The sequence below is a fragment of the Lissotriton helveticus genome, chromosome 12, assembly GCF_964261635.1.
Source record: "Lissotriton helveticus chromosome 12, aLisHel1.1, whole genome shotgun sequence".
Taxonomy (NCBI): Eukaryota; Metazoa; Chordata; class Amphibia; order Caudata; family Salamandridae; genus Lissotriton; species Lissotriton helveticus.
In genome coordinates, this window is record NC_136073.1 from 755,321,224 (window position 1) to 755,348,559 (window position 27,336).

At 48.5% G+C, this 27,336-nt stretch overlaps 2 protein-coding genes across 3 annotated transcripts in view; one reads left to right on the plus strand and one right to left on the minus strand.

The window, feature by feature from the left end:
• Positions 1-11,296, minus strand: part of LAMTOR2 (late endosomal/lysosomal adaptor, MAPK and MTOR activator 2) — a 202,111-nt gene extending 190,815 nt beyond the window's left edge. Inside the window, exon 1 of the mRNA XM_078668574.1 lies at positions 11,110-11,296. Within this exon, the coding sequence (XP_078524700.1) occupies positions 11,110-11,177 (68 nt within the window). The 5' untranslated portion in view covers positions 11,178-11,296. The remainder of the gene's footprint in view (positions 1-11,109) is intronic.
• Positions 11,297-12,311: 1,015 nt separating this feature from the next.
• Positions 12,312-27,336, plus strand: part of UBQLN4 (ubiquilin 4) — a 140,390-nt gene continuing 125,365 nt past the window's right edge. Inside the window, exon 1 of one of the 2 annotated variants that reach the window (XM_078669492.1) lies at positions 12,312-12,540. In XM_078669492.1, coding sequence (XP_078525618.1) covers positions 12,397-12,540 — 144 coding nt within the window. In that variant the 5' untranslated portion in view covers positions 12,312-12,396. The remainder of the gene's footprint in view (positions 12,541-27,336) is intronic. The other variant, XM_078669493.1, reaches the window with a different exon arrangement.

The window sequence follows — 27,336 nt, forward strand, 5'->3', positions numbered from 1 at the left end:
GCACAAAATGAAGATCTGGCATCCGCGGGGCAGAGTGCTGCCCAAGCCATCCCCAGAAGTGTCACTGGGAGCACCAGACACTTATCCACGAGTTTGTAAATGTTATATGAGTGGCAAATGCACCTTCATGTAGACTAATGAAAGGTACTGATCCACAGTCCCTGAAGCTAAGGTCCTTCATCTCATTTCTGCTCTAGTTTATTTTTTTTCTACGAGGGAAATCATCCAGAAAGCTTGAATGTATTAAAATCCCAGATCAGGTTGAATTGGTCAGGCATGTTTAAGATAAAACGAAGGCCTGAGAATGTAATTATAGAGACTGTAGGTGCATCATAATGCAGAAAAGCAAAGAACAAACCTAGGACCAAGCCTTAACCATTATTACTTTTTTTTTCACAACAATTTTATTGATAAAGATGAGCATATGAAATAGAGTGGTACCCCACAGTCAGGATGGTACCACCAACATACCGATACAATCATGAAATAGGACTGAGTGTCCAGTCGAGGAACCAATGTAACTCAAGGATACAAAGAAACATTTTCCCCTTCCTTATCTTTTCGGTTACTTACCCACCCAACTCCCAGTACCCTCCCTGGAACCCACCCTAACCCCATGCATGTGTGTACGTACTGTGCCGATGCAAAGTCCTGATGTGGCAATTGTGTGTGTGGGAAACGGGGTCACCGGGCCACATGGGGCTAAAGGTCTTCCTCCTGTTCCGCTGGGGGGTCCAGTGTCAAGCCCCTGTAGTCCGCCCACCTCCTCCATACCTTAAAGTGCTTACGGGGGCATCCCCGTGCTTCAAAGATCGGTCTCTCCAGACCCATGCAGAAGTCCACGCCAGCCTTCCATGCACTCGGGGGGGGGGCCTCACATCTTTCCATGCTCGGGCTAGGTCTGTTTTGGCTACCACTAGCCCCAGAAGGAGCAGGTGTCTCTTGTAGACATTGCCACCAACCCCCTCCAGGATGTGCAGTAGGCCCAGACGATGAGTACGGGGGACGGTCCAGCCCAGCACCTCCGACAAGCAGTCCCATACACCCCTCCAGAAGCCAACCAGTCTGGGGCACGACCATACTGTGTGGAGCAACGTACCCATCTCCACCCCACATCGCAGACACTCCGGGGACTCAATCAGACCTGCCTTCCACAGGCGCTCACGTGTATAGTAGGCTCTATGAAGAATTTTAAATTGTATGAGTCGAAACCGTATTGCAATAGCCGCTCCCCTCGGGGATTCCAAGGCCTCTCGCCAATCATCTTCATCCAGCTGACCGATATCAGCCTCCCAGGCCGTCTTCAGTGGAAGAAGGGTGGAGGAGCAATGGGTGACCATTGTCTGGTAGATGCGTGAAACTTTTTTATCCCCAAGGTCACCCATAAAGACCTTCGCTTCAATTGGGCTAAATTCCGGGAGTGAGTCAAGGTTGGCAAGACTGGGCATCAGTGCATGCCGGAATTGTAGATATCGAAAAAATTGAGATTGGGGCATATCGAATTCGGTACTAAGGGCCTGGAAAGACTTGAGCGTCGCTCCGGACATCACATGGCCCAGCTGCGAGATACCGATCGCGTCCCAGCCATCGAAGCCTGATAGCTTGGACAGTTCGGGCAGCATGCCGTTACGCCACAAGGGCGTTTCCGCGGTCAGTCTGCCCCACCAGCCCATGCGACGCAAGGCCTGTCGCCACACTGCAAAGACAAGTCGAGTAACCCTCGGCAGCGAGCGACGCAGTCGGGGTGAGTAGAGGATGGTGTGGAGCGAGTTATAGCCCATCAAAGCACGTTCCAGGGCATAGGCTGGATCCCCACCGTCACCATACCACCATTCATTCAGAATGAGAAGATGCGCGGCTTGATAATACGACTGTAAATCTGATGTGGCCAAGCCCCCACAGTAGGTGGACAAAAAACACGTACGCAGCGCCACTCTGGCGGCACCCCCAGCCCAAAGAAAGCGGCCCAACACTGAGTTGACCTGCTTAAACCATTGAGGCGGGATAGGATACGGATGATTCTGTAGTTGGTATAGGAGGCGCGGTAGCGCCACCATCTTGAAAATAGCGGATCGGCCAAAGATTGACAGGGGCATCCGAGACCAAGTCTTGACATCCGTCTGTACCCGCTCCCAGACGGGCATTAGATTACGTTCCCAGGCAGTGTCCGCCGAGTCCGAAAGAAACACTCCAAGGTACTTCAGACCGGTCGTAGCCACTCGCAACCCCGAAGCCCAGGGATCCGTCACCGTGCCTCCTCCCAGTACCCACAGCGTGGATTTATGTAGGTTCAGATATAAGCCTGAAGCCTCCCCAAACAGTTGCATGACCTCTAGGACACGCGGGCCCGAGTGCTGCAAGTCGGTAAGGAAGAAGAGGACATCGTCCGCGTATAACGCAATCCTATCCGACAGGGTGGCATTCCACTGAAAGCCCCGTATCAGCGCATCTTGGCGCACTCTGGCAGCTAGAGGTTCCATGGCCAATGCAAATAAATAGGGGGAAAGAGGGCATCCCTGTCTGGTCCCACGGCCGATGGGGAACATCTCCGATACTGCCCCGGCGACCCGCACCGAGGCTGTGATGTCTGTATAAAGGAGTTTGATGTATGACAGGAAAACTGGGCCCAGGTTAAGACAGCGCAGTAATGCAAATAGGTACGACCAGCTAACAGAGTCGAAGGCCTTGTTGATGTCGGCCAGCAACAACGCCGCCTGGTCCCCCAAGACCCCAACAGCGTCGATCGCCGCCTGTGCGCGTCGGATATTATGTCGCGTTGCCCTGTGAGGCATAAAACCTGCTTGGTCCGAATGGACCAAGTCCGAGATATGTGGAGCCAGACGGTTCGCCAGGGCCTTGGCCAAAATCTTGGCTTCAACATTAATTAATGAGATGGGTCTATACGAGTCATGGCTATCTGGGGGGTCTGCCCGGCTTCAAAAAGACCACTATTTCCGCATGGCGCCAGTCCGGGGGCAATACCCTCCGTGCACGTGCCACCTCAAGCACCCGGCGATAATGAGATCCGAGCTGCACATGAAATTTTTTGAAAAATTCGCATGGGTAGCCATTTGGGCCAGGGGCCTTACCAGTATTGAGTTGCCCCAGTGCGTCTCCCAGCTCTTCGGCTGTGAGGGGTGCATCCAGGGCCGTCTTGGTCTCATCTGAAACCGGTACAGGCGGCAACTCTGCGAGAAAACGAGCTAAGTCGCCTTCAGACAATTGGTCGCGTGGAGCGTATTGGGCTGTATAGTACGTGGCGAAGCTCGCCGCCAATTCGTTTGGGTCGGTCAGGACCTCCCCACCGCCATTCGTGAGACCTGGCAGCATGAGGGGTTGGAAATTGTGTTGGCACAGTCTATGGAGCATTGAACATGATTTGTCCCCCCATTGGTACACCCGACTTCTGGTGGCCAGCCATGCCTGTCTGGCTTCATCCATCAAGAGGGACGCGTATGATTGCTGTGCCTGCAGAAGCAGCCGCATCCCGACTTCACCACCTCCCTCGCGGCTTTCCTGCTCCAGGGTCGCCACTCGCGCAGCCGCCTCGGTAGTCTGTTCTCGATGCTTCTGAAGGGCCGCCGAGCACCATGCGATATCCACCCCCCTTATGGTAGGCTTCATAGCCTCCCACACCACTCCTACATCAGCACCCTCTACCAGGTTTTCTCGCCAGTAGTGGTCAATGGTTTCTCGCAGGTGTTTAGTATATGCTGGTTGCAGGAGATGCCACGAGGACATCCTCCATCTAAACGGCTGTCGTCTCCGGAGGAGTTCCACCCTAACTGAGACGGGGGAGTGGTCAGATAGGCCCCTCGGCAAGATGTCAGCGCCCTTCACCCTATACAAACATTCCCTAGGCACAAACACACAATCAAGCCTCGAGAACGAGCCGTGTACAGCTGAAACATAAGTATATTCTCGGGCTGCAGGGTGCATATGTCGCCAAGCATCTACCCAGCCCAACCCCTCACTCATTGCATGCAATCTGGTGGGTGGAGGGGAAGGGGGGGGGGGATCGCGGTCTCCTCTAGGCGCCTTCGGCGATCCACACATATATCCATCACATCATTCCAATCACCCCCAATCACTGCCAGCGATCCGGAGATGTCCTCCCACACTGCAAACAACCTCTCGGCCAGGGCCCACTGTATGGGGGGGGGGGGCGTAAACACTGCCAAATACCACAGATTCCGTGCCCACCATGCCCTTAACAAACAGGTAGCGACCCTGCGGATCCACCCACTGCTTCTCATGGACGTACGCCACCCTGCGGTGAATCAATATGGCCACCCCCCTGGACCCCCTAGAAAATCCCGCATGGAAAACCTGTTGATAACCAAACCTCTGCAGGCCCAGAGTTTTCGTGCCCATCATGTGAGTTTCTTGAAGCAAAAGCACATCTGCAGCTTCTTTCTTCCCCCAGCGTAACACAGCCCCGCGTTTAATTTTGTCTAATAAACCCCTGACATTCCATGTAATCACCCGCATAGAGTCTTCAGGGCATCTATGAGTCGATTCAGCCATGGTCCATTAAGATCCACCATACGAGCCCTCCATCCCCGCGCCACCCACCGCACACTACATGGAACATTATTGCGACACACACATGCATACTACTGTCTACCCCAAAAAAGAAACCCACCAACCCCTCAGTCCCACAGCCCCAAACAGTCCCCATCCCCAACTCAGCGGCCACATCCCCGACCGCCCACATCCCGCCTCCCCCCGCCCTATACCTCAATGAACTATGAAGTACCTGTCGCGGCATGGGTGGTCTCGAGACCAAAACATATGGCCCGGGCCCACCCATACCAATGGATCCCAACATCCCCAAAAGGAACAGTAAAGTCACCCCCCCTCCCTCAGTGTCCCTCTCTCTAACGGGAGAGTGGTAGCCCCTATCACGTAGTCCCCGAACCCCCACCCCACAACTCTATCCACGATCAGGAGACAGAAGCAGTACTGTCCCAGGTCAGCAACATAGCCAGGTAATCAATGGGTCTCAGGCGACCCGGTGAGCCCAACCAGAATTCACAGCATTAACAGTAGAATAGGGGAGCCGAGGCCCCGGAGCCCTCAGTGATCTGTCCCAGATTGTTCCGAATCCTCGGTTCTACCACTGTTCTGTGTGCCATCGACCGAGGCCGCGCCTGCGCGAGTTGGAACGTTTGTTCCGACCATTCTTCGTTGTCCGGTGTCTCTGCGCCCGTGGTGATCCCTCAGGAGAGCCTGGATTGAGCCCTGGTTGAGAATTCGGTCTGAGCCGCACCGTTTCATCTGTCCATTTGAAAAGGTCCTCCGGTGTATCAAAGAACAGTGTCTGTGATTGGAAGATCACCCTCAGGCGCGCCGGGTACAACAGGGAATATTGGAGCTTAAGGCCTCTCAACTTTGCCTTGGCGGCCAAGAAAGAACGACGCTGCTGTTGCACAAGTTTAGTATAATCAGGGAAAATCATGATTTTACTGTTTTCATAAAGGAGGGCTTCCTTGGTTCCAGCTTCCCTCAGTATGGCGTCCCTGTCGTGATAATTCAGCAGTCTAGCGATTACCGCCCTAGGCCGCTCGCCCTCAGGTGGCCTTTGCGTCAAGGCGCGGTGCGCTCTTTCAATAATGAAGCAAGCAGATAGCGTCCCTGGGGGCATCCAGGACTCCAGCCACTGTGTGAGGAATTGTTCCATGTTGCCTTTGTCACAGCGCTCCGGAAAGCCAATAAAGCGGAGGTTATTGCGGCGTGCCCGCCCTTCGGCATCTTCCACCCGGAGCGCTGTGTTTCGTTGCGCAGATTCCATCGCCGCCATTTTCTTTTTAAGGGTATTCACGTCTTCTTCTACCACCGACACCCTGGATTCGGTCTCGGTGATTCGCGCCACGGCATTTCTCAGGTCCTGGCGCAACAGGGTCACATCCGCGCCAACTGCCCCTATCTTGGCGTCTAGCATGTCCCTTGACTGGGTGATGGCCGCCATAAGGGCTGCATTGTCCGGCCCCCCTCCAGGTGGAGCACCCCCCGACGGTCCAGGGCCCCCACCGGGCCCCGTAAATTTATCGATTGTCACTTGCTTGGTGGGGCCACCGCCTCCTCTGGTCATGACTGCCGAGGTTATAAGGGCCCCAAGATGAAGCTGAATGTGTGGGACTCCGACCGCCCCCGTCGAAGTCTATCCAATACAATGGGCGGGGGGTGGAAAAAGCAATGTCCTGTCGCTGGCCCCCGGGTGGATCCTGGAGGGTTCGCTCTGGTATGGCCCAATGCCAAGTTTAGAGCGGGGCAGGCCTCAATGACCGCCAACGAGCAGGGTCTCCCACGGCCAGCAACCCTCCCCTTGAAAGGTGGATAGTCCAAGTGTAACCTGCGCCACAGCGCCGGTGTCTCCTCTGGTCCGGGGGGGGTTATGGGGAGGGCCACTACTCACTGTTGCCGCCAGTCGCCCCGCCGGTCATCTGTGTCCCGGGCCACCCACCGCCGGGCGGGATCATCAAGGCGTCCGACCCCCTCCGAGTCCGTAGGCTCCTGGTAGACGCGGGGCCGCGAAAATCGAGGTCCCGGCTGCGCCTGGGCCGCCAGGCCGTCTCGGCTGCCTCCGGTCGTCTGCTGCCCCTGTGTCTCCTCTCGATGCAGCTGGGCCCTGGAAGAGGAATCCTGTGCAATCCTTTCGCTTCTTCAGTGCCCCGGATTGCTGAACGTCGCGGCCGCCACTAGGCCAGGCGACTCACTGCATGGCTCCCCGGCCGGGGAGCTCCAAAATCGAGGCCCCGGCTGCTCCTCAGCCCTCCAGGCCGCACCTCTCGCCTCGCAGCCCAGTCCGGTTCCGGAGCGCGGGACCACCGCTGAGCACACCGGAGGGTCCCCGGCACTCCTGGCCACAATCGCCCCGCTTTGGTTGTGGGTTTTCGGGGTCAGGGACCAGGATAAGTAGTCGGATTAATGGCGGGAGCTCTAGCAAGCTGCGACCGCCATCTCCGCTTGCGTAGCCACACCCCCAACCATTATTACTTTTGATGCCATTTTAAAATGTATTTCATGTGTTGCTTGAATGTCCTGTCTTTATAAGTGAATTCTGTTCGACCAAAATAGGGCAATAGATTGCAATGATATTGGTATGAATGCACTGGTGTACAAGGCAGCACTTTGAACTAGTTGGCAGTCACAGCAGAGATGGCAACAAATGAATGAGTATAGTCTGAATCCCTTAACTTTTTTTCCACTTGAGGTTTGACGTGCACTACAAGATGACACCCACTCATGGTTCTCTCAAGCACAAGCCTTCCATGACCTTTCCAATACCCGATAAGTGGCAGTCACCGGCAAAACACAACTGGTCTTTCATAGGTAGTGGTGGTCTTAAAAGCATGTTACCTTGTGACGATGTGTACTTTCAGTGTGTGTTCAACTAAACAATTTAAAGCCTTAAACAAAGTTAATGAGACTCATCCCACCGTCACCCCCCCACTTCTCATTCCTCCGTCACGCCCCCACTTCTCATCCATCCCTCCGTCACGCCCCCACTTCTCATCCATCCCTCCGTCACACCCCCACTTCTCATCCATCCCTCTGTCACCCCCTCACTTCCCATCCCTCCATCACCCCCCACTTCTCATCCCTCCATCACCCCCCACTTCTCATCCGTCCATCACCCCCCACTTCTCATCCGTCCATCACCCCCCCACTTCTCATCCCTCCATCACCCCCCACTTCTCATCCCTCCATCACCCCCCACTTCTCATCCCTCCATCACTCCCCCACTCCTCATCCCTTCTCATCCATCCCGTCTCATCCATCCCGTCTCATCCATCCCGTCTCATCCATCCCGTCTCATCCATCCCGTCTCATCCATCCCGTCTCATCCATCCCTTCTCATCCATCCCTTCTCATCCATCCCTTCTCATCCATCCCTTCTCATCCATCCCTTCTCATCCATCCCTCCCCCCTTCTCATCCATCCATCCCCCCTTCTCATCCATCCACCCCCCCCACTTCTCATTCTTATGAGAATGCTGTTTTCTTAAGAGATTAGACCAATAGAATGTATCTTTCTCTCAACTGTGATTGGCTGTCTCCAAAAAAATAGGTTTGAATGGTGTTTCAGAACATTGAAATTTAGTTGGTATGACTGAGGGGTGAGTAAAAAGAAGCAGGAAAGATGGAAGAGATGTAGAGATTATGGATGAGAAGTAGGGATGATGGGTGAGAGGTGAGAAGTAACAGAGCTCTATAATCATAAAACTGTTACCAGACCTGCAGGTCTAGTGACTTAGATAATCTACTCGACTTAACTGTAATGCTCTTGACCCATAAACTGGTTTCAAATGAGATTCTGGGTAAGTATTTGAATTCACTGAGCTGCTATTTTCTTCATTATCGCATATGACAGCACCTTCAAATACACGTGTTAAGCAGGTCTGAACTGTTTTATTTGATTTAATGGACTAAACTTTAGCTCCATGTATAATAAAAATCTAGCCACATATAGGATAGACATAACTCATGACCTGCCTCTTAGTTCATTAACAGCATTGTCATCAGGAAGGGGGCAGGAATGTTTCTCAAATCATGTTTAAAAACTATCACTTTTAATAAATACATAAAGGATAAAGTGGTAGCCCACTGTCATTTGGGATCAGCACATTTTCCTTTGAAATGGTCACAAAATGTCCCACTGACATGCAGTTTTACAAACTCATACATGGTACAAAGAATTTTTGAAAATCGAGCTTCTGCAAATAATTGTCATTTGCACATCACTAAGTAATGTGTTCTGATTTGTTTTGCTCTTATTCAAATCGTTTGCATCAAACGTATGAATTGCAAAAAAAAAAAAATGTGCTTTAGTAATTCCCGATATATTTTGAAATATTTGTGCTATCATTTACCAGCTATTTAAAAGTTGTGTGTTGGAAAAAACTGACATCCTACAGCCTTTTGTTTCAACCTGATTTTCAGACACCTCACTTGACAAACTAACTGTAGTAAGAAAAAGAAACGTAAACCCCATTTTCCAGGTTAAGACAAGCAGCAATTAATAAAAAGACAAACTGACATTTGACCTCTTTCCTTGAACAGACCGCAAATGTGTCAAGATAAAAACAAGATGTAAAGGCATCTTAATTGCTCATTCACTTTCTTGATGAACAGAACACCTGTTCCTTTCCAGCTCAAGTTCACTCGCCAGAAGAAACTAGTAGCTCCTAAAAATAGCTCGACCTGGTAAAATCTGACTCGCCATACCGAGTGGGCGAGTAGATTTTTTGTGTTCTGAGAAAGGATGGGAAGTAGAATGATGGATGAGAAGTTGGGATGATGGGTGAGAAGTAAGAATAATGGATGAAGCATGAGAAGTAGGGATGGGAATAGGGATACGTATGATGGGTGAGAAGGGATGATGGGTGAGAAGGGATGATGGAGGAGAAGGGATGATGGAGGAGAAGGGATGATGGAGGAGAAGGGATGATGGAGGAGAAGGGATGATGGAGGAGAAGGGATGATGGAGGAGAAGGGATGATGGAGGAGAAGGGATGATGGAGGAGAAGGGATGATGGAGGAGAAGGGATGATGGAGGAGAAGGGATGATGGAGGAGAAGGGATGATGGAGGAGAAGGGATGATGGAGGAGAAGGGATGATGGAGGAGAAGGGATGATGGAGGAGAAGCAGGGGAGAGAAATGGGGATGATGGATGAGAAGAATGATGGCAGTGAAGTAGGGATGCTAGAGGAGAAGTAGGGAAGAGAGCAGGGATGAGGAAGAGGGATGAGAAGTAGGAATGATGGAGAAGTAGTTGTGATGAATGAGACGCAGGAATGAGGAGTAAGGAAGTCCTAAAATGTTTGCTGTAGATACAGAAAAATACAGTTTACATACATAGGGCTCGAGCAGCACTACGGGGAACTTTCTTCACACAGAGCCTTGGTCACAATAGAGCAAGTTTCATCTGCACACTGCAGTGTCCTTTGCACGGTACATAAGCAGGAGAGCCAGCTTACATACACCCTGCAAGGTTTGGTCTTACACATCCAAATGGTATGCCACAAATCACTTGCAAAGTATAGTCTATGCATGCACATTAAAGATACGAATTGCATAGAATATTAACTTCAAAATAGCTTGTAAACTAAAACATCTAGTCTTGACGAGAATGTAATAGTCAGTGTTTTAAGCGTTTACATTAGGTTGACCTGTAAGACCAGTGTTAGTACTTTGTGTTGCATTGTTCTCCCTCGAGTCCCATATACAGTTATAGTCAAGGCCATTGGAGTTACGCGATGACGCTACTGCAGTCTACCCATGTTTATGGATTTGCCACATAATCCATCATATGCTGCATAACCTGCAGATTTTCTCGCTGAAACATACCAAAAGTTACTGGGGGGAAAAGTGACAACGAGTATGGCTGTACATTGGAAGGCCCTTGGTAAAGGTTCTTGTGGTACACAAACAATGATGCGTAGTCCAGGTGTAGAAGTAGATCCCTCTTTATTATCAAGTAGTAAGGTGGCAGGTTACAGGATAGGAAATTATAAGGAGAGAACCCCACCAGGAGAGAGCTACCAGCTCCTCAGCCTCAGATGACCAACTGACAATCTCAACACAGGGAGGCACACTAACATTCCATGATGTCACAGGACATTCTGATAAAGTGGTAGAGAGGGAAAATACATAGAACCATTTACCACAGTTCTCTGGTACATTTCCTGCTGCTTACTGATGTATTTGGGTGTCAGACTGGTACTAATGGGTTGAACCTTTCCCAGGCAGTGTTAACCTGAGAGTAAAAATGACAAAATTAAGAAGTACTACTATTACAATAGGTGCTGCATTACCGTTACACCTCGTATAATGCCTTTTTTTGCAGCATAATTCCGTCAACCCTGCCGCATAAATTGGTCCTGCCGTCTAATTCTAGTGGCCTTGAATGTAGTCCATAAATTACCTATGACGGCAACATTCTCCACTTCATTCCACATACTTACGTGGTATTACGCCCCCACAAATTCCTCCCCTGCATATTCTCACAGACGACATGACCCAATTCCCCAACATCACGGGAATGAGCTCGTTCCGCATTCCCCCCGCCCAGGAAGAAATGGACTGCTCCGTCACACTACTCACAGCGTGCTCTGCACTCCTCCGGTGTTGGCCTGGCTCAGCACCTGAGTGAGGGCCTTGGGGCGCAGCATGCTACCACTAACCGCCAGGGCTCGGGCTCGCGGTACAACCTGCACAGAAAACACAGCGCACGAGCTCAAACCTCGCCGAATCAGCTGACACTTCCTAGAGAAAAGCACCAGGCAGGAAGCGCGCGAATAGCACCATGGGAAATGTAGTTCCTCTTCCTGTGAACCGTCGCCACCCCCACTCTGCAATGACTTAGCAAACCCTGTGGACATGTTGCAATACCACTGCTTCCGTTTTACAATAATCAACAGTGAAGCCAAGTTTCTAAGCCAAAATGAAATATTATAACTTCTGTTACAATTAAGCTGGACTGGCACTGTTGGCATCGTGCATGCCAAGTTTTGTGATAATTCACTGACATTAATTTGGATTTAACTTATCAACCCGTATGTAAAGTTTTAGACAAAATGTTATTATACCCATCAAAATAAACAAATAGGAGAATTTTACAAATATTTGGGTATACATTTTGCGTGAGGATGTGTTGTGCCAAGCCCCACTTTGTTTTGTTTCCTCTCGAATACACAGCCCACATGTATAAATAGTGAGCTCCAGTTTCAGTAATGTAACACCGTTCATCATCATGTGATATATTGTTGTACTGCTTTAGTGCACTGGTGACTAATACAGTAAGACAATCATGTGATAACTCCCTACTCGGCTATCGATGATAAACCCTTGACAGTTATTATCACAACTTCTAAACTGTACACGCCATCACCAGATGCATCATGTGGTTAACTATTGCAACTAGTTCTGCCTTCCATAGCTGGTACTTTGTACCTTATACTTACAATATCATCTTTACTGTCGGACCGGATAATAAAATCTATCAATACATGATAAAAAACACAAGCACAAAAAACAAAAAAACACAAAAGCTTAAAATAATAATACCTTTCTAGTTAAAGAGCTGATAAAACTTTGTACACAGTTAGAATTATGGTCCCGACACAAGGTTATTCCTACTCAAAACTTTGAGAATTTAAAATGTTTAGGCAAAGCACTTGAACCGTATAAAACAAACAACAAACGGGGTTATTATCTCTGTCCGCCCCTGCAGAGATTCGAAGGGTCGTTTGTAGCGTTCGCCTGCAATGCTTCCTCCCCGCCGCTGGCGGCGCTGTGGGCGATCCCCTCAGCTGGCGCCGCGGCCCGGCGCTCGCAGCACTTCCTGGGGGTAGGCCGGCCTCCCTCCCTTGGCCCCTGTCGGCAGTGAAGATGGCGGAGAGCGGCGGAGACTGCGCGGACCTCGGCCCCGAGGTGGCGGACAGCGCGGGGTGCAAGAACCCTATCAGGGTCACCGTAAAGACCCCGAAGGACAAGGAGGAGATTGTCATCAGCGACGAGGCGTCAGTGCGGGAGGTGAGGAGAAGCCATGGGCTCTGTCTGGGGGAGAGGAAGGAGGGAGCAGTGTGGGATGTGGTTGGGTCAAGATTTAAAGGGGGCGCCTTGGAAAGAATTGAGGCAAACAAGGGGAGGTTTGTTTGTGTTTAGGAGACTGTGTGGGTAGGCATTCCTTTGAGTAGAGGAACACCGGAGAGGGGTGCTAGGGGCATTGGTGAGGAAAGGGAGATCCTTGGTGGAGACTTGTGAAGAAGAGCGAGGGTAGATACTGGATAGTAAAGTAGTGCATTGTCATGCGAGGAAAGAGTAACACGAGTGTGCAAGTGCACTTGTCAGCAGATCCTTACTCAGAGCACCCAATTTATTCATTTTATAGCCCGAAGGTACGTATACAAATAATATTCCTTCATCCAAGTCCAAAGTTTAATCTGAACAAGTGTTTCAGATGGATCCCCACTATAACCTGCTTTTTTGATCAAAGTGAGCAGAGCTACCCTTCAAGACTGGATCTGGTGATAGAAAGATCGTATCGGCTTTGCTAATTGAGTTGATGGTTCAGGGTTAATAAAATATAGGGTCTCCTGGAGGGAGGAAGGGGGGTAAGGTTGGTTGTCGAAGGCGTCTGATGTATTTGAGGATATGGCGCTGACCACTCACTGGCACAACGGTTAAGGACAGGTTATTTGATTTCTCATGTGCTCCTATATTACGCGTCCATAAAAGGTTAGTAAAGTTTGATGAACACAGTGCACTGTAAGTACAGCCCTTGTCTTAGTTCTTTAATATAAATAAGTTATTTCATTTTGTCTGTTCAACAGCTGTTTTGTTTTTACATGTGTGCTGTCAGCTTAACGATGGCGTCTAGATTTCCCCCAACTTCCAAAAATAAAGCCTTAATTCAGGAGTACCCCAAATGTAATCTCCACGTGAATCATTTGGCTCAAAGCGAACTTGTATTTTTTCGTACCAACAGTTGAACGTTGCATCAAGTGAGAGTGTGAGGCAATTTGAGGTTTTAAATGAGCAGATCTAGAAGGATATTTCTTAAAGTTTTTATTGTGACTTTTGCTAATTTACTTGTGCATTTAAATGCGTGAAGTGAAACAAGGCACGGTATATCGTCATTAATGTTAACGATTTTGCAGCATGAAACTTAATGCTTCCTCCAGACAGGGTTAATGTTTGAGTTTATGCGCCCTGCCTTAGTTCTTTTTAGGCATTTGCCTGTACGTATGCTTTTAGAGGAGTCCCTGGATGCTTTCAGCTTGAAATTGCTGGAGGGCAGTTAAATCATTGAATGTGCGTTTGCAGAACTGCTGACTTCTATCTGGAGGGGGTGATGATGCTGAACTGACTAGAATGTGTGTTAGTTGTTTTAGTGATGGGTCCCCTACGTTTACAAACCTTTATTTTTTAACCAGCAAAGATGCAAATTCTAAGCTCTCTAACGTATGCTAACAGTTCATATCTTAATGGCATTCATTTATCAATGTCAGATGATGAAATGCTGATTTGTAGGCCAGGATTCAAACTTGTGACCTGATCACGCCAGATGTCGGAACTGAAATCGCCAGCTTTGATGCTGGGTACCTGTTTAGTTTTAATGCTGCATTCAGAGACAAACTTCTGATTTCAAGTTATTGACTTTATCTAGACACATTTTACATTTAGAGTTATGATAGACTAGGTAAATAACCTGCCACAGGTGACGAAGTTAGCATTCACATAGCTTGGTTTTCTTGTAGAGGGGCCTTTCTTCTTGGTCCTGGGGCTCTTACTTGTAGAGGGAAGTCATTTACTGCAAGTATTCTTAGCGCAGAGGTACTGCTGTACTCAGGTTGTAGATACGAGGTACTGCATGTGTACATTTCACTTTTCAAGCTTAGCTAGATTGTATAGTCAAGGTTTCTGCAGGAGGTAATAGGTTTGTAGCTTGTATGCCATTTTGCAAACTTTTTTTATTGGCATTTGTTAACATGACACAAACGACATAACTATGCATCACAACAGATGACCGACATTTGATCACATTCTAATTTTATAGTTTGGCCAGTGAATTATACAGAAATTGTAAATCTGGTGACTTTTGATGTGCCTGAGTGCAAGAGGGGAGGTAATGCATCTCAGGTAGCTGAGTATCTACAGATCACTTAGCACACATTGTTTAAACACCCAAAGGCCACCGTTGATAAGTGCTTTTATGGGGATTTGTACCTCTGATGAAACCAGAAATTTAGGACTATCAAAAATCTATCCAAAACTTTTTTATGGGTTATTGGACAGCCCCGCCTTGCTCAGGTGTTTGGTGATAAACTGGAGGGCATTCAATTCCCCACTAGGTCTCCAGAGGTAGTATTATGAATAGCAGCTCTTGGTGCTGCAAGTAGCCTTTGACGTGCTAGATTTTAGTGCCAGTGTTTTAATTCTTGTTGCTGGTCAAAATGTCCTCATAACTTTTGGACTAGAAAGTTGTAATCGGTGTGCTTTCTGCCAACGGGACACTATATTCTAAAATCCATCTCAAACTGTAAATAGGTGATATGACCTTCTGCAAAGCCGGAAATGGCGCTAGATGCTGGCTCATTACAAATGGAGTTGTTAAATGTCGCTTGAAGGTCTCCGTCTCTCTTGTAAATTAGTTATCTTCAGTGTAGTTGTTGCCAACTTCATTGCTTGATCTTTGTGTTCTCTGTACAACTGTTCCAGGAGTTGCCTTTAAAGTATTCTGCCCTTACCTACACCTTGCTTCTTTTCTTCCTTATCAAAGATCACTTCCTGTGCACTGGTCAAAAAGCTTCCTCTACTCCCATGACATGTCACAGCCGTATAGGTTTCTCCAGTTTATTCCCAGCCTTGGCATAAAAGACTCACCTTAGGAGTCGTTTTGCATTCATTCTGTGTATGCTTGCAGCCTAGCTTTTCTAGTAATTCAGATTAATGGAACTAGCTGGCCCAGTATTTAACTCATGTCCAGAGAAGTTGGAGTGCTAGGTTTAAAACTCATAAGTCCAACAACCAAAGCGAGATCCGTTTTCGTATGGTTTCTTTATAGGTTTTCACAAAAGGAGGTGGACCGCAAATGCCAACTGGTCAAGAATAACATAGTTTCCTCTGAAGGCCTGGCATACTACCATAATGGGCTATCTACAATTTACAGTCAGTCCTTGGTGGAACATACATATGCTTCATATGAGCACAGGATAAAGTTTAGGGCCCCACGAGCCGGTCACCCTATGCAAAGTCCGTTTGTCTACTGATAGATCTGCAGACAGAGCTGCAAATCAGCTTAACTACAGTATTTTAGGGTTCTGAACCGAAAGTAGAGGACACTGTCATTCTGCAATCCGTCATACACAGAAAAGGCCTGCGCCCCTAAAATTTTCTTCGCTACCTACCATCATTCCACTCATAGGATGGCCCACGGGATCAGCCTCAGTAAGAAGCGCTGGATGACACAGTTGCTTACAAACATAATCATGTGCGTGAAGGCTGAAGGTATTCATCTTAAAAGGGTTATAAAGAAAGGTGTAGCACTAAACAAGCAAGACAATTGTTTTAGGATACAATGAAGACACCCTTTTTAAAACTGGAAGCCTTGGTTGTACTTAACAAGTTATGTAGTTAAATGGGAATCGCCTGTGGTTTCTGATCCTATCAGAGGAACTAGTCTAGTCTTGTTTCTGGATTTAAAGAAGTCAATGCATGAAGGGATTTCCCATCATTACTTTTGATATTCACCTCGATCCTAACATATGACTGCCTCCTACCGCCAAGCCCATGTCCATATGATACGCTGCTGTACCGTATCCTTTGTTCATAGGTATCGTTTTTAGGGCTCGGACTCCTCCCCCTGAAAGGGGAGGAGTTAGAGAACTAATGTTAAAGGAGAAAAAAAAGAAGAGGGCCTTGGAGAGAGAAATTCCAGACATTCCTTAGCGTTTTCTGTCATCTGGCCAGTGATTCGTCTTCCTTGTGTTTTCGTTTTAATAGGCTTGAAGTGATAGGGTAAATGTAGTTTTGTTCCGCCATTTTGAGGCATATTTCGTGCGTGCTTGCGCAAAGAAGTACATAAATTGTAATTAGGAGCTGTCAGGGTGCCTCCGTTAGTGACTGCAGATGGCCGGGCGCGTTCACAATTCTGCAGCGCTCAGCGCGCAGCTTCCTTGTTTTGTTAGGCACGGTGAGATTAAGTGATTCACAGTCGTCTCTCCGGCTGCGGGTCCCACAGCCGACAGGAACGTTTTGCAGCACCTCCTCAGTCTGCAACGGTGTGTCAAGGCGCTTTGAAGTGCCGCTGCTTTCATTGCGTGCGAGCGGCAGAGGCCCCAGGGGACCCCCTTCTGGACGCTTGGAAGGGAGCACGCATTACCGCCTCCCGCAGGCCAGAGCGCCGGCAGGTCTGTCTACCGAGAGCCGCCGCCCCTGTGATCTCTGGCATGTCCCGTGATTGTGGACGCTCTACCCCTCGCAGGAGAACCCTCTCCGCCATGCGAGGCCTACTTAAGGACATTTGGAGCAGAAACCAATCGCCTCCGGCAGTTCCGTCAGCCCCGCAATTGGCATTCCTGTCAGGGGCACCTACCGTTCCGCCAAAAGTAGGTTAACGCGTGGGAGCCTGCAAGCCGGATAGAAAAGCCTACTTGGAGTTTTCTTATTACATGCAACGTTTGACATCTCTAGTCGGCTGTAATAACTAACTGGCATAGTTCATCACTGTAACAATTTATTACGTTTGAATTCTGATGTCACACCGCCTACCGCCAGCCGAGGTGAACGGCAGGTCACAGCGCAGAATTGCAGCTACAGTTTAGGAACCAGATTTTCTTTCAGCTGCTATATTTCTCTGAAGACAAAAAGTGTTCAGCAGAAATAAGGCATTATTAGTTAATTTTTTTATCACTTGGAGGTCATTGAAAGAAAGACTGAATCCATATTTCTTCAGTCTGAGCAACAGCACTTTCTATTATACTGACTGGCATTAAACAGATTTTAATATTTGAAAGTTACTAACTTCTTTTTGGTGCATTTAATTTCTCAGTACCAGATTCTATTTGTATTCTTTTCTGCAAAGAATATGAAAAAGCAAGACACTAAAATATAAGCGGTTCGTGGGAAGTGTGATGGTGTGACCACAGGGCATAAGTCCTAAAGAAAGAATTGGGGGGAGTAACCTAGTTAGGCAGTATGCAAGTGACATCACGGCGAATATCATCATGGTGTACGACATCACGGTGCACAACATCACGGCACATGGCATCACAGGAATTGTAGCATCACAGAAAGTGGCATCAAAAGCCCTGACGTTACAGGAAGTGGCATCACAAGAAGTGACATCAGATCTAAAGCCCTTACATATATGTTTAGCAGGTCTAGCATGTGTACGTTTGAGCGCATTGCGAGGATAATTGCACAGTGAGCTATAGAAGATGATTTGTGACTTCTACACCTTGCAATCCCCTAGATTTATGTACCACATCCTGCACATTAATTTACATACGTATATAGTTTATTGTATATGTAATATGCGCGTCTGATGTAAAGTGCTCTCACACCCTGCATTAGGATAAGTAGGACTAAACAAGAACAAGCATTGGAAATGCAATAGGTCTCGCATTCCCACCCAAACTCTAAACTTGCTACATTAGACAACTCCTCTTAAAGACAAGCATTAGAAATGCAATCGGGCTCGGATTTATTTGAGTTGAGTTGAGGGCAGAGTGCTGTTGGGGGCAGAGTGCTGTTGGGGGCAGAGTGCTGTTGGGGGCAGAGTGCTGTTGGGGGCAGAGTGCTGTTGGGGGCAGAGTGCTGTTGGGGGCAGAGTGCTGTTGGGGGCAGAGTGCTGTTGGGGGCAGAGTGCTGTTGGGGGCAGAGTGCTGTTGGGGGCAGAGTGCTGTTGGGGGCAGAGTGCTGTTGGGGGCAGAGTGCTGTTGGGGGCAGAGTGCTGTTGGGGGCAGAGTGCTGTTGGGGGCAGAGTGCTGTTGGGGGCAGAGTGCTGTTGGGGGCAGAGTGCTGTTGGGGGCAGAGTGCTGTTGGGGGCAGAGTGCTGTTGGGGGCAGAGTGCTGTTGGGGGCAGAGTGCTGTTGGGGGCAGAGTGCTGTTGGGGGCAGAGTGCTGTTGGGGGCAGAGTGCTGTTGGGGGCAGAGTGCTGTTGGGGGCAGAGTGCTGTTGGGGGCAGAGTGCTGTTGGGGGCAGAGTGCTGTTGGGGGCAGAGTGCTGTTGAGTGCAGAGTGCTGTTGAGTGCAGAGTGCTGTTGAGTGCAGAGTGCTGTTGAGTGCAGAGTGCTGTTGAGTGCAGAGTGCTGTTGAGTGCAGAGTGCTGTTGAGTGCAGAGTGCTGTTGAGTGCAGAGTGCTGTTGAGTGCAGAGTGCTGTTGAGTGCAGAGTGCTGTTGAGTGCAGAGTGCTGTTGAGTGCAGAGTGCTGTTGAGTGCAGAGTGCTGTTGAGTGCAGAGTGCTGTTGAGTGCAGAGTGCTGTTGAGTGCAGAGTGCTGTTGAGTGCAGAGTGCTGTTGAGTGCAGAGTGCTGTTGAGTGCAGAGTGCTGTTGAGTGCAGAGTGCTGTTGAGTGCAGAGTGCTGTTGAGTGCAGTGCTGTGTGTTGTTGAGGGCAGAGTGCTGTGTGTTGAGGGCAGAGTGCTGTGTGTTGAGGGCAGAGTGCTGTGTGTTGAGGGCAGAGTGCTGTGTGTTGAGGGCAGAGTGCTGTGTGTTGAGGGCAGAGTGCTGTGTGTTGAGGGCAGAGTGCTGTGTGTTGAGGGCAGAGTGATGTGTGTTGAGGGCAGAGTGATGTGTGTTGAGGGCAGAGTGATGTGTGCTGTTGAGGGCAGAGTGATGTGTGTTGAGGGCAGAGTGATGTGTGCTGTTGAGGGCAGAGTGATGTGTGCTGTTGAGGGCAGAGTGATGTGTGCTGTTGAGGGCAGAGTGATGTGTGCTGTTGAGGGCAGAGTGATGTGTGCTGTTGAGGGCAGAGTGATGTGTGCTGTTGAGGGCAGAGTGATGTGTGCTGTTGAGGGCAGAGTGATGTGTGCTGTTGAGGGCAGAGTGATGTGTGCTGTTGAGGGCAGAGTGATGTGTGCTGTTGAGGGCAGAGTGCTGTTGAGGGCAGAGTGCTGTTGAGTGCAGAGTGCTGTTGAGTGCAGAGTGCTGTTGAGTGCAGAGTGCTGTTGAGTGCAGAGTGCTGTTGAGTGCAGAGTGCTGTTGAGTGCAGAGTGCTGTTGAGTGCAGAGTGCTGTTGAGTGCAGAGTGCTGTTGAGTGCAGAGTGCTGTTGAGTGCAGAGTGCTGTTGAGTGCAGAGTGCTGTTGAGTGCAGAGTGCTGTTGAGTGCAGAGTGCTGTTGAGTGCAGAGTGCTGTTGAGTGCAGAGTGCTGTTGAGTGCAGAGTGCTGTTGAGTGCAGAGTGCTGTTGAGTGCAGAGTGCTGTTGAGTGCAGAGTGCTGTTGAGTGCAGAGTGCTGTTGAGTGCAGAGTGCTGTTGAGTGCAGAGTGCTGTTGAGTGCAGAGTGCTGTTGAGTGCAGAGTGCTGTTGAGTGCAGAGTGCTGTTGAGTGCAGAGTGCTGTTGAGTGCAGAGTGCTGTTGAGTGCAGAGTGCTGTTGAGGGCAGAGTGCTGTTGAGGGCAGAGTGCTGTTGAGGGCAGAGTGCTGTTGAGGGCAGAGTGCTGTTGAGGGCAGAGTGCTGTTGAGGGCAGAGTGCTGTTGAGGGCAGAGTGCTGTTGAGGGCAGAGTGCTGTTGAGGGCAGAGTGCTGTTGAGGGCAGAGTGCTGTTGAGGGCAGAGTGCTGTTGAGGGCAGAGTGCTGTTGAGGGCAGAGTGCTGTTGAGGGCAGAGTGCTGTTGAGGGCAGAGTGCTGTTGAGGGCAGAGTGCTGTTGAGGGCAGAGTGCTGTTGAGGGCAGAGTGCTGTTGAGGGCAGAGTGCTGTTGAGGGCAGAGTGCTGTTGAGGGCAGAGTGCTGTTGAGGGCAGAGTGCTGTTGAGGGCAGAGTGCTGTTGAGGGCAGAGTGCTGTTGAGGGCAGAGTGCTGTTGAGGGCAGAGTGCTGTTGAGGGCAGAGTGCTGTTGAGGGCAGAGTGCTGTTGAGGGCAGAGTGCTGTTGAGGGCAGAGTGCTGTTGAGGGCAGAGTGATGTTGAGGGCAGAGTGATGTTGAGGGCAGAGTGCTGTGTGCTGTTGAGGGCAGAGTGCTGTGTGCTGTTGAGGGCAGAGTGCTGTGTGCTGTTGAGGGCAGAGTGCTGTGTGCTGTTGAGGGCAGAGTGCTGTGTGCTGTTGAGGGCAGAGTGCTGTGTGCTGCTGAGGGCAGAGTGCTGTGTGCTGCTGAGTGTGTGACTATGTGACAGTGTGTGACTATGCAGGGTGACATTGGGAGTGTGCGGGTGAGCAGTGTGTGAATGTTACGGGGCAGTGTGTGAGTGTGCAGAAAACACCACACACACATACACCACACACACATAATGCACACACAAACCACACACCTCAGTCTCTCAACACCACACACTTGTCAGCACTCAACACAACACACTCACCACCACACTCACTCCCCGGGCTCACCCCCACAGACTCACCAGCACACACTCACCAGCACACACTCACCAGCACACAGAAAACAACACACACAACAACACACCCCCAGCCGTCAATGAATGCTTTCACCATGCACAAACACCAACAGCCATCATCCATCTGTGCACGCTTTTACCAAGCACACACCCACCAGCCGTCAGTGCACCCTTCCACCAGGCACACACACCTCCAGCCAGCAGTGCACTTTTCCACCAAGCAATCGCAGTATGGTACACTTTACTTTTAAACATATTCATATAAAGCACAGCATGCCACCATTGGTAAAATTACAATTCAACTAACATACTTCCACTACACACCACATGCACACACTCCATAACACATGGCAAAAAGACATTGGCATTTACAATGCCATTAGCTCAAACTCAAATAAATCCGAGCCCGATTGCATTTCTAATGCTTGTTTACATTACATTGTCTATATTTAATGTATTTCGACAATCTATAGGCATGACAAGTTGCTACTAATGCATTTCTGCGTACACTATGTGTAACACATATATTAGGTTAACAAGTACATCATAGGAGCAAATTCTTACTTCAAGATCCCAGGTTACTGTTTTCACCACATCACTAAATGTGGTGACACATTTACATTCCCCTTGATAAAAACAGTTCTAAAAACAGGAAACCACATAACTTCAGAGAAAAGCGATAACTGAAAGCATCCATGGAGATGCTTCTCCAAACGTCATGTGCTAGTCATCAGTAGCGTAGCACAGGTTTTTTTGCGGGCTGTGCCCTGTCTGGTCCAGACGTGAGTCGCTGTCTTCTCACTGTGGCAGAACTCGGGTACTAGTAACTTCTTCTGGAAGTGTAGGAAAAATATCTCCATTTATACATATTATATATCCTGTTTTCTTCGTTATAAACTCCTTTTATTCCTGATAATGATTGTGATCCTTGCTAGCTCTTTGCTATATATGTTTGCTCAAGATTGGGGTAAGAGAGGGCGTGGTTGTCAAGATGGTGGGCTAGACGTGCCCGGCCCCTTCATCGTGCATCAATCCTGTGTTCCCTGACGTAATAGACCCCCATAAATCCTGATATCCCTGTATACCGATTGCTGCCAGAGAAGGCAAAGCTGCTGGCCATTCTGCCCAACTGCGGCTCCAGTACGGTGTAGTGCTCTGCACCAAAATGGAGGCTGCTGGGGTTGGAGGGCTGCAGTGCGAGAGGTAACTCGTCGATATATACAGTGACCCCTGGGACTTGATTGCAGGGGCATGCTCCTGTTCGGTGTGGGTTATACCCCAGAGTGCACCCCTCCTTCCACCCTTGCTGGAATGTGACAGACCAGGATCTGATTGCCTGCGGCGGCACGATCAAGAGAGCCTGGGGCTTATTGCCACAGTGATGCATGGTGGACCAGAGACATGATGCCTCACTGAGAGGGGGCAACTGCGCAGTGGTGAGTGCCTGGAGGAGGGGGGTAGCTGCTCCAGTTGCCCCCTAATGCTATCTATGCAGTATGGTGCCCCTCAATGCACAAGGCGACGTCGTCCTCTGGGGAGCGAGGGGGCTGCTCTAACGTCCCTGAGACATGCAACGGGCCCTGGAGTCTTGTTTGAGTGAGATGCTAAGGCCCCTTTGGACGACTTCTCAGTGCTCCTCCCACTTCCTGAACTGAGAGCCATAATCCTCTGGTTAACTGGTAGCGGAGGTGACTGCAACTGCCAGCCGTGGGTGCTGAAATGGCGATTGGAGCGAAGGATGCACCGTTGCATTCCTGGTGCCCCTGGGACGAGCTGCGTAGGAGGCGGTCCCGTGGTGTCAAACACCCAATGCAGCAGAGGCAGTTCACCTGAGAAAGCTCAGCAGGCCACATTGAGTGAAGCCAGGCCCCAGTGAGGGCAGAAGGTACTGGTGTGCTGGCGGGGGTGGCAGCGATCGCTTTGAGTATAGCTGCGACAGGTACGCAGGATCCGCTCCCCTGATTGAAACTCCAGTGGGATGGATGGATGGATGGATATATATATATATATATATATATATATATATATATATATATATATATATATATATATATATATTCCTTGAAGTTAAATATTCACAAGAAAAAGCCAGCACTCCAGGAATTCATTCACCATGTAGTTTATTTCACTGGCCGACTCGTTTCGACCTCATGGTCTTTGTCAAAGCCATGGCCTGAAGGGAGTGAGGGGCTTAACCTGTCTGACTTCTTGAGCAATTGTTTCAGGCTATGCTTGTCCACTAATGCATTGAAGCAGTCGTTGGACATATGGAATTGATTTTATCTGTATTTTACATGTATTTAAATTGAATTATTATCTTTGGAACAATAATGAACAAAAACTATCAATGAATGTCAAGTATTTCTTCTATGTCTATTTAAGCACAGTCACTTTAAAAAGAGGTGTGTCTCACGACACTACACTGTTGTCATGTGATCAAGGCAGGGATCTGCCGAAACGCGTCGTGATGAATGGTCGCACATATGAAATAAACTAAAAAGAAGCACCAAATTGGGTCTACCTCGTCTCATTGCAAGTCCGTGGTGAAGTTGTGGAGGAGGCGAGCTTTTGAAGCATATATATATATATATATATATATATATATATATATATATATATATATCACGCTCCATGGGGTTGTCCAAGTAGCGGGTAGCACCCGAGCCTGCGTGTGCCTTCCCCAAAGCGTTAGTTGGTATGGGCAGTTGCGTGTTTGAAATATGCCCGACGCGTTTCGGAAATTTATTTTCCTCATCAGGGGCCAGCAGTAAAGTGCACGACGTCTACCATCTCCCTATATGAAAACGCACATTGTGCTTGTGGGAGATGTAGTCCATATATCCTGGATGGATGCACTTTCAAATTACTGCTCGTTCCAAAGGCTCTACCATGAGCCCCAAACATCACTCCTGTCCTCATCCATCACGCAGCTCCACATACGAGACTCCTTGGATAGCGAGTCTCGTGGCCCCCGTTTCTTCGGGGTGGTGCAACCCAGCGGCGGACCGCCGCTAATGTATCACGCTCCATGGGGATGTCCAAGTAGCGGGTAGCACCCGAGCCTGCGTGCGCCTTCCCCAAAGCGTTAGTTGGTATGGGCAGTTGCGTGTTTGAAATAGGCCCGACGCGTTTCGGAAATTTATTTTCCTCATCAGGGGCCAGCAGTAAAGTGCACGACGTCTACCATCTCCCTATATGAAAACACACATTGTGCTTGTGGGAGATGTAGTCCATATATCCTGGATGGATGCACTTTCAAATTACTGCTCGTTCCAAAGGCTCTACCATGAGCCCCAAACATCACTCCTGTCCTCCTCCATCACGCACCTCCACATACGAGACTCCTTGGATAGCGAGTCTCGTGGTCCCCGTTTCTTCGGGGTGGTGCAACCCAGCGGCGGACCGCCGCTAATGTATCACGCTCCATGGGGTTGTCCAAGTAGCGGGTAGCACCCGAGCCTGCGTGCGCCTTCCCCAAAGCGTTAGTTGGTATGGCCAGTTGCGTGTTTGAAATAGGCCCGACGCGTTTCGGAAATTTATTTTCCTCATCAGGGGCCAGCAGTAAAGTGCACGACGTCTACCATCTCCCTATATGAAAACACACATTGTGCTTGTGGGAGATGTAGTCCATATATCCTCCCACAAGCACAATATGTGTTTTCATACAGGGAGATGGTAGACGTCATGCACTTTACTGCTGGCCCCTGATGAGGAAAATAAATTTCCGAAACGCGTCGGGCCTATTTCAAACACGCAACTGCCCATACCAACTAACGCTTTGGGGAAGGCGCACGCAGGCTCGGGTGCTACCCGCTACTTGGACAACCCCATGGAGCGTTATATATATATATATATATGTGCAATCAATTCTGCTGCTTGAGCTGAATTATGTGGAATACGTGCAGCTTCAACAATTGTATGCAAAGTCGTGACCGCATATGCTGCAGTCGTGTCACCATTCGGAAGCATGAACCATCCACCCATAATGTACCATCACATTCAGCAAGAGGAGTGTCCAGGAGATCTATTCTCCCTTTCGTTTCTTCCTCTGTTCTAAGGAAACAATCATGCTGTTCTGAAGCATCCAATTCCTCTACAATTGGCAACAATGTAGCTAGGTTTAAGGTACTGCACCTCTTTATGTGCACATGACTCGCTAACAATGTTAATTCGTAACCCGACAATCGAGCACTAGTTAAGTGCTGTGTCTTGGTTCTATTTAACAACGTGTCTACTGCATGTGGGACCATCACGACTAGTGTATTATCCATTACTAGACCAGCAGACTGTCGAATAGAAACAGCTGAGACCTCGAGTCCTTCCTGATTCAGACCACAGAAACTCAGTCTTCTAGGTGAAGTCAAGGATCGATGTTATTGGCTGCAACCAAGGTAACAAGTGTCCTAGAAGTACAACACACGGGAAGTATATTCTCAGGAGACTGCTCGAATTTACTAAGTCAGGCTTCTCTTCTTATACAGAATTTTAAGCTTCAGGCAAACATTCTTGGTTTTACAGTAGATATTGACATATTTTCAATACAAAGAAAAAGCAGAGTCATGATGACATGTCCATATTTCACTTCGTGCTGCCTACAACAAATCACCCGGCAAGGCCCAGCATTTCATCAGATATCGGTGGACCCCCAATAAAAACGGGCACCTCCCCATCATAAAGCAAGTGAAGCAAAAAGAGCAGAGACAGATGCGAGCAAGATACGGCAGGTGTGTGCGCTGAAATGGTTTTATGGCTTGTTGAGCCTTGATGCTATCTTGTTCGGCCACTGGGAGGGGAACTGACCTCACGAGTTCTGCCTGGGGCAATGGTTCCAACTTGCACAGGTCATAGGAAAGTTGATTAAGGTGTACGTGTCCTTGTGGAATCGAATTCAGCTGTATTATAAGCCCATGTAAAGGGCAACTCACAAAATGGCTTCCATACACAGAATGAAAGTCGAGGGTTCTGAACGAAAATGACGATTTCGAGGTGAAATCGTCACTCGAATATGCTGAAAATGCTTGTACATCGTGTACTCGTCATTCTCGGTCTTTTGACACTAAATTCGTCATGTTACGATGAAGTTTTTTTATTCTCGAGTCCAGAATAATTACACGAGTCCAGAAGTTTCAGAACCACAGAACCCAATAGGTTTGGACCTCCGATAGCCCCTCACAATGCAGCGAATATCCGACCAAGAAACAGTCACACATCAAGTGAGTTACAGGATGGCGATTTATTAAATTAAAGATGACGCGTTTCACTCCACTAGGGAGCTTGTTCACATAGCGCGCTCAGAGCCATTTGGGAATATATATAGTAAAAATAAAAGTGGGACAATACAAAAAAAATGTGCACGCCCTCTCTGCATTTCATGATAGAAATGGTGAACAGACTAACTTAAATACAAGTGCAAAAAAATAAAGAAAAACAGACTGGTATTTACAAGATCAATTTGCAGTTCATAAATGAATGATGTGATCAAATAGAGGAATGGAAATTCAAACATAGGATATGGAATTCATTGATGGATAATGCAATCAAATAGATATATGGTCTTTGTTTTGTGGAAAAAAACACACGAGATTCCTTTCAAAAAGATAACGACATAGTGCCTTAAAAATAGAAAGAATCAAAGGTATTCACCATAATTCATTGAGACACAATACCTATGTTGCGACATAATGTCTAAGTCCAAAATTCATCAATGATCACATTATAATGCTAAAGCTGGGATATATTGTCTGCATAAAGAAGATGATCTACCACAGAGATATGGTGACAAATTACGTGTGAAAAGAACATAATTAAAGTTTTAACCCATGACATAAAAATACATGCAAAAAGCACACAGCAAAAAGATAACAAGTTAATGACAGTCTTAATTCATACTAATAAAATATACTGCAGACATAGCAAAACGAAACACTCTGTTCCCTAATATATTTATATCTTATTTCTTATATTCCTTGAAGTTAAATATTCCCAAGAAAAATCCCGGCACTCCAGGAATTCATTCACCATGTAGTTTTTCACTGGCTGACTCGTTTAGACCTCATGGTCTTTGTCAAAGCCATGGCCTGAAGGGAGTGAGGGGCCTAACCTGTTTGACTTCTTGAGCAATTGTTTCAGGCCACCTTTTCTACCTACTTTGTCATAGAAAGGGCCCATAGAGCATTGGCGGCCAGGCCACCTCCCGGAGCTCTGCATGCAATCATAGCTCGGCCCCTGAATTTCCAAGACCAATATGCATTACTCCGGGAAACACAACAATTGGGTGAAAT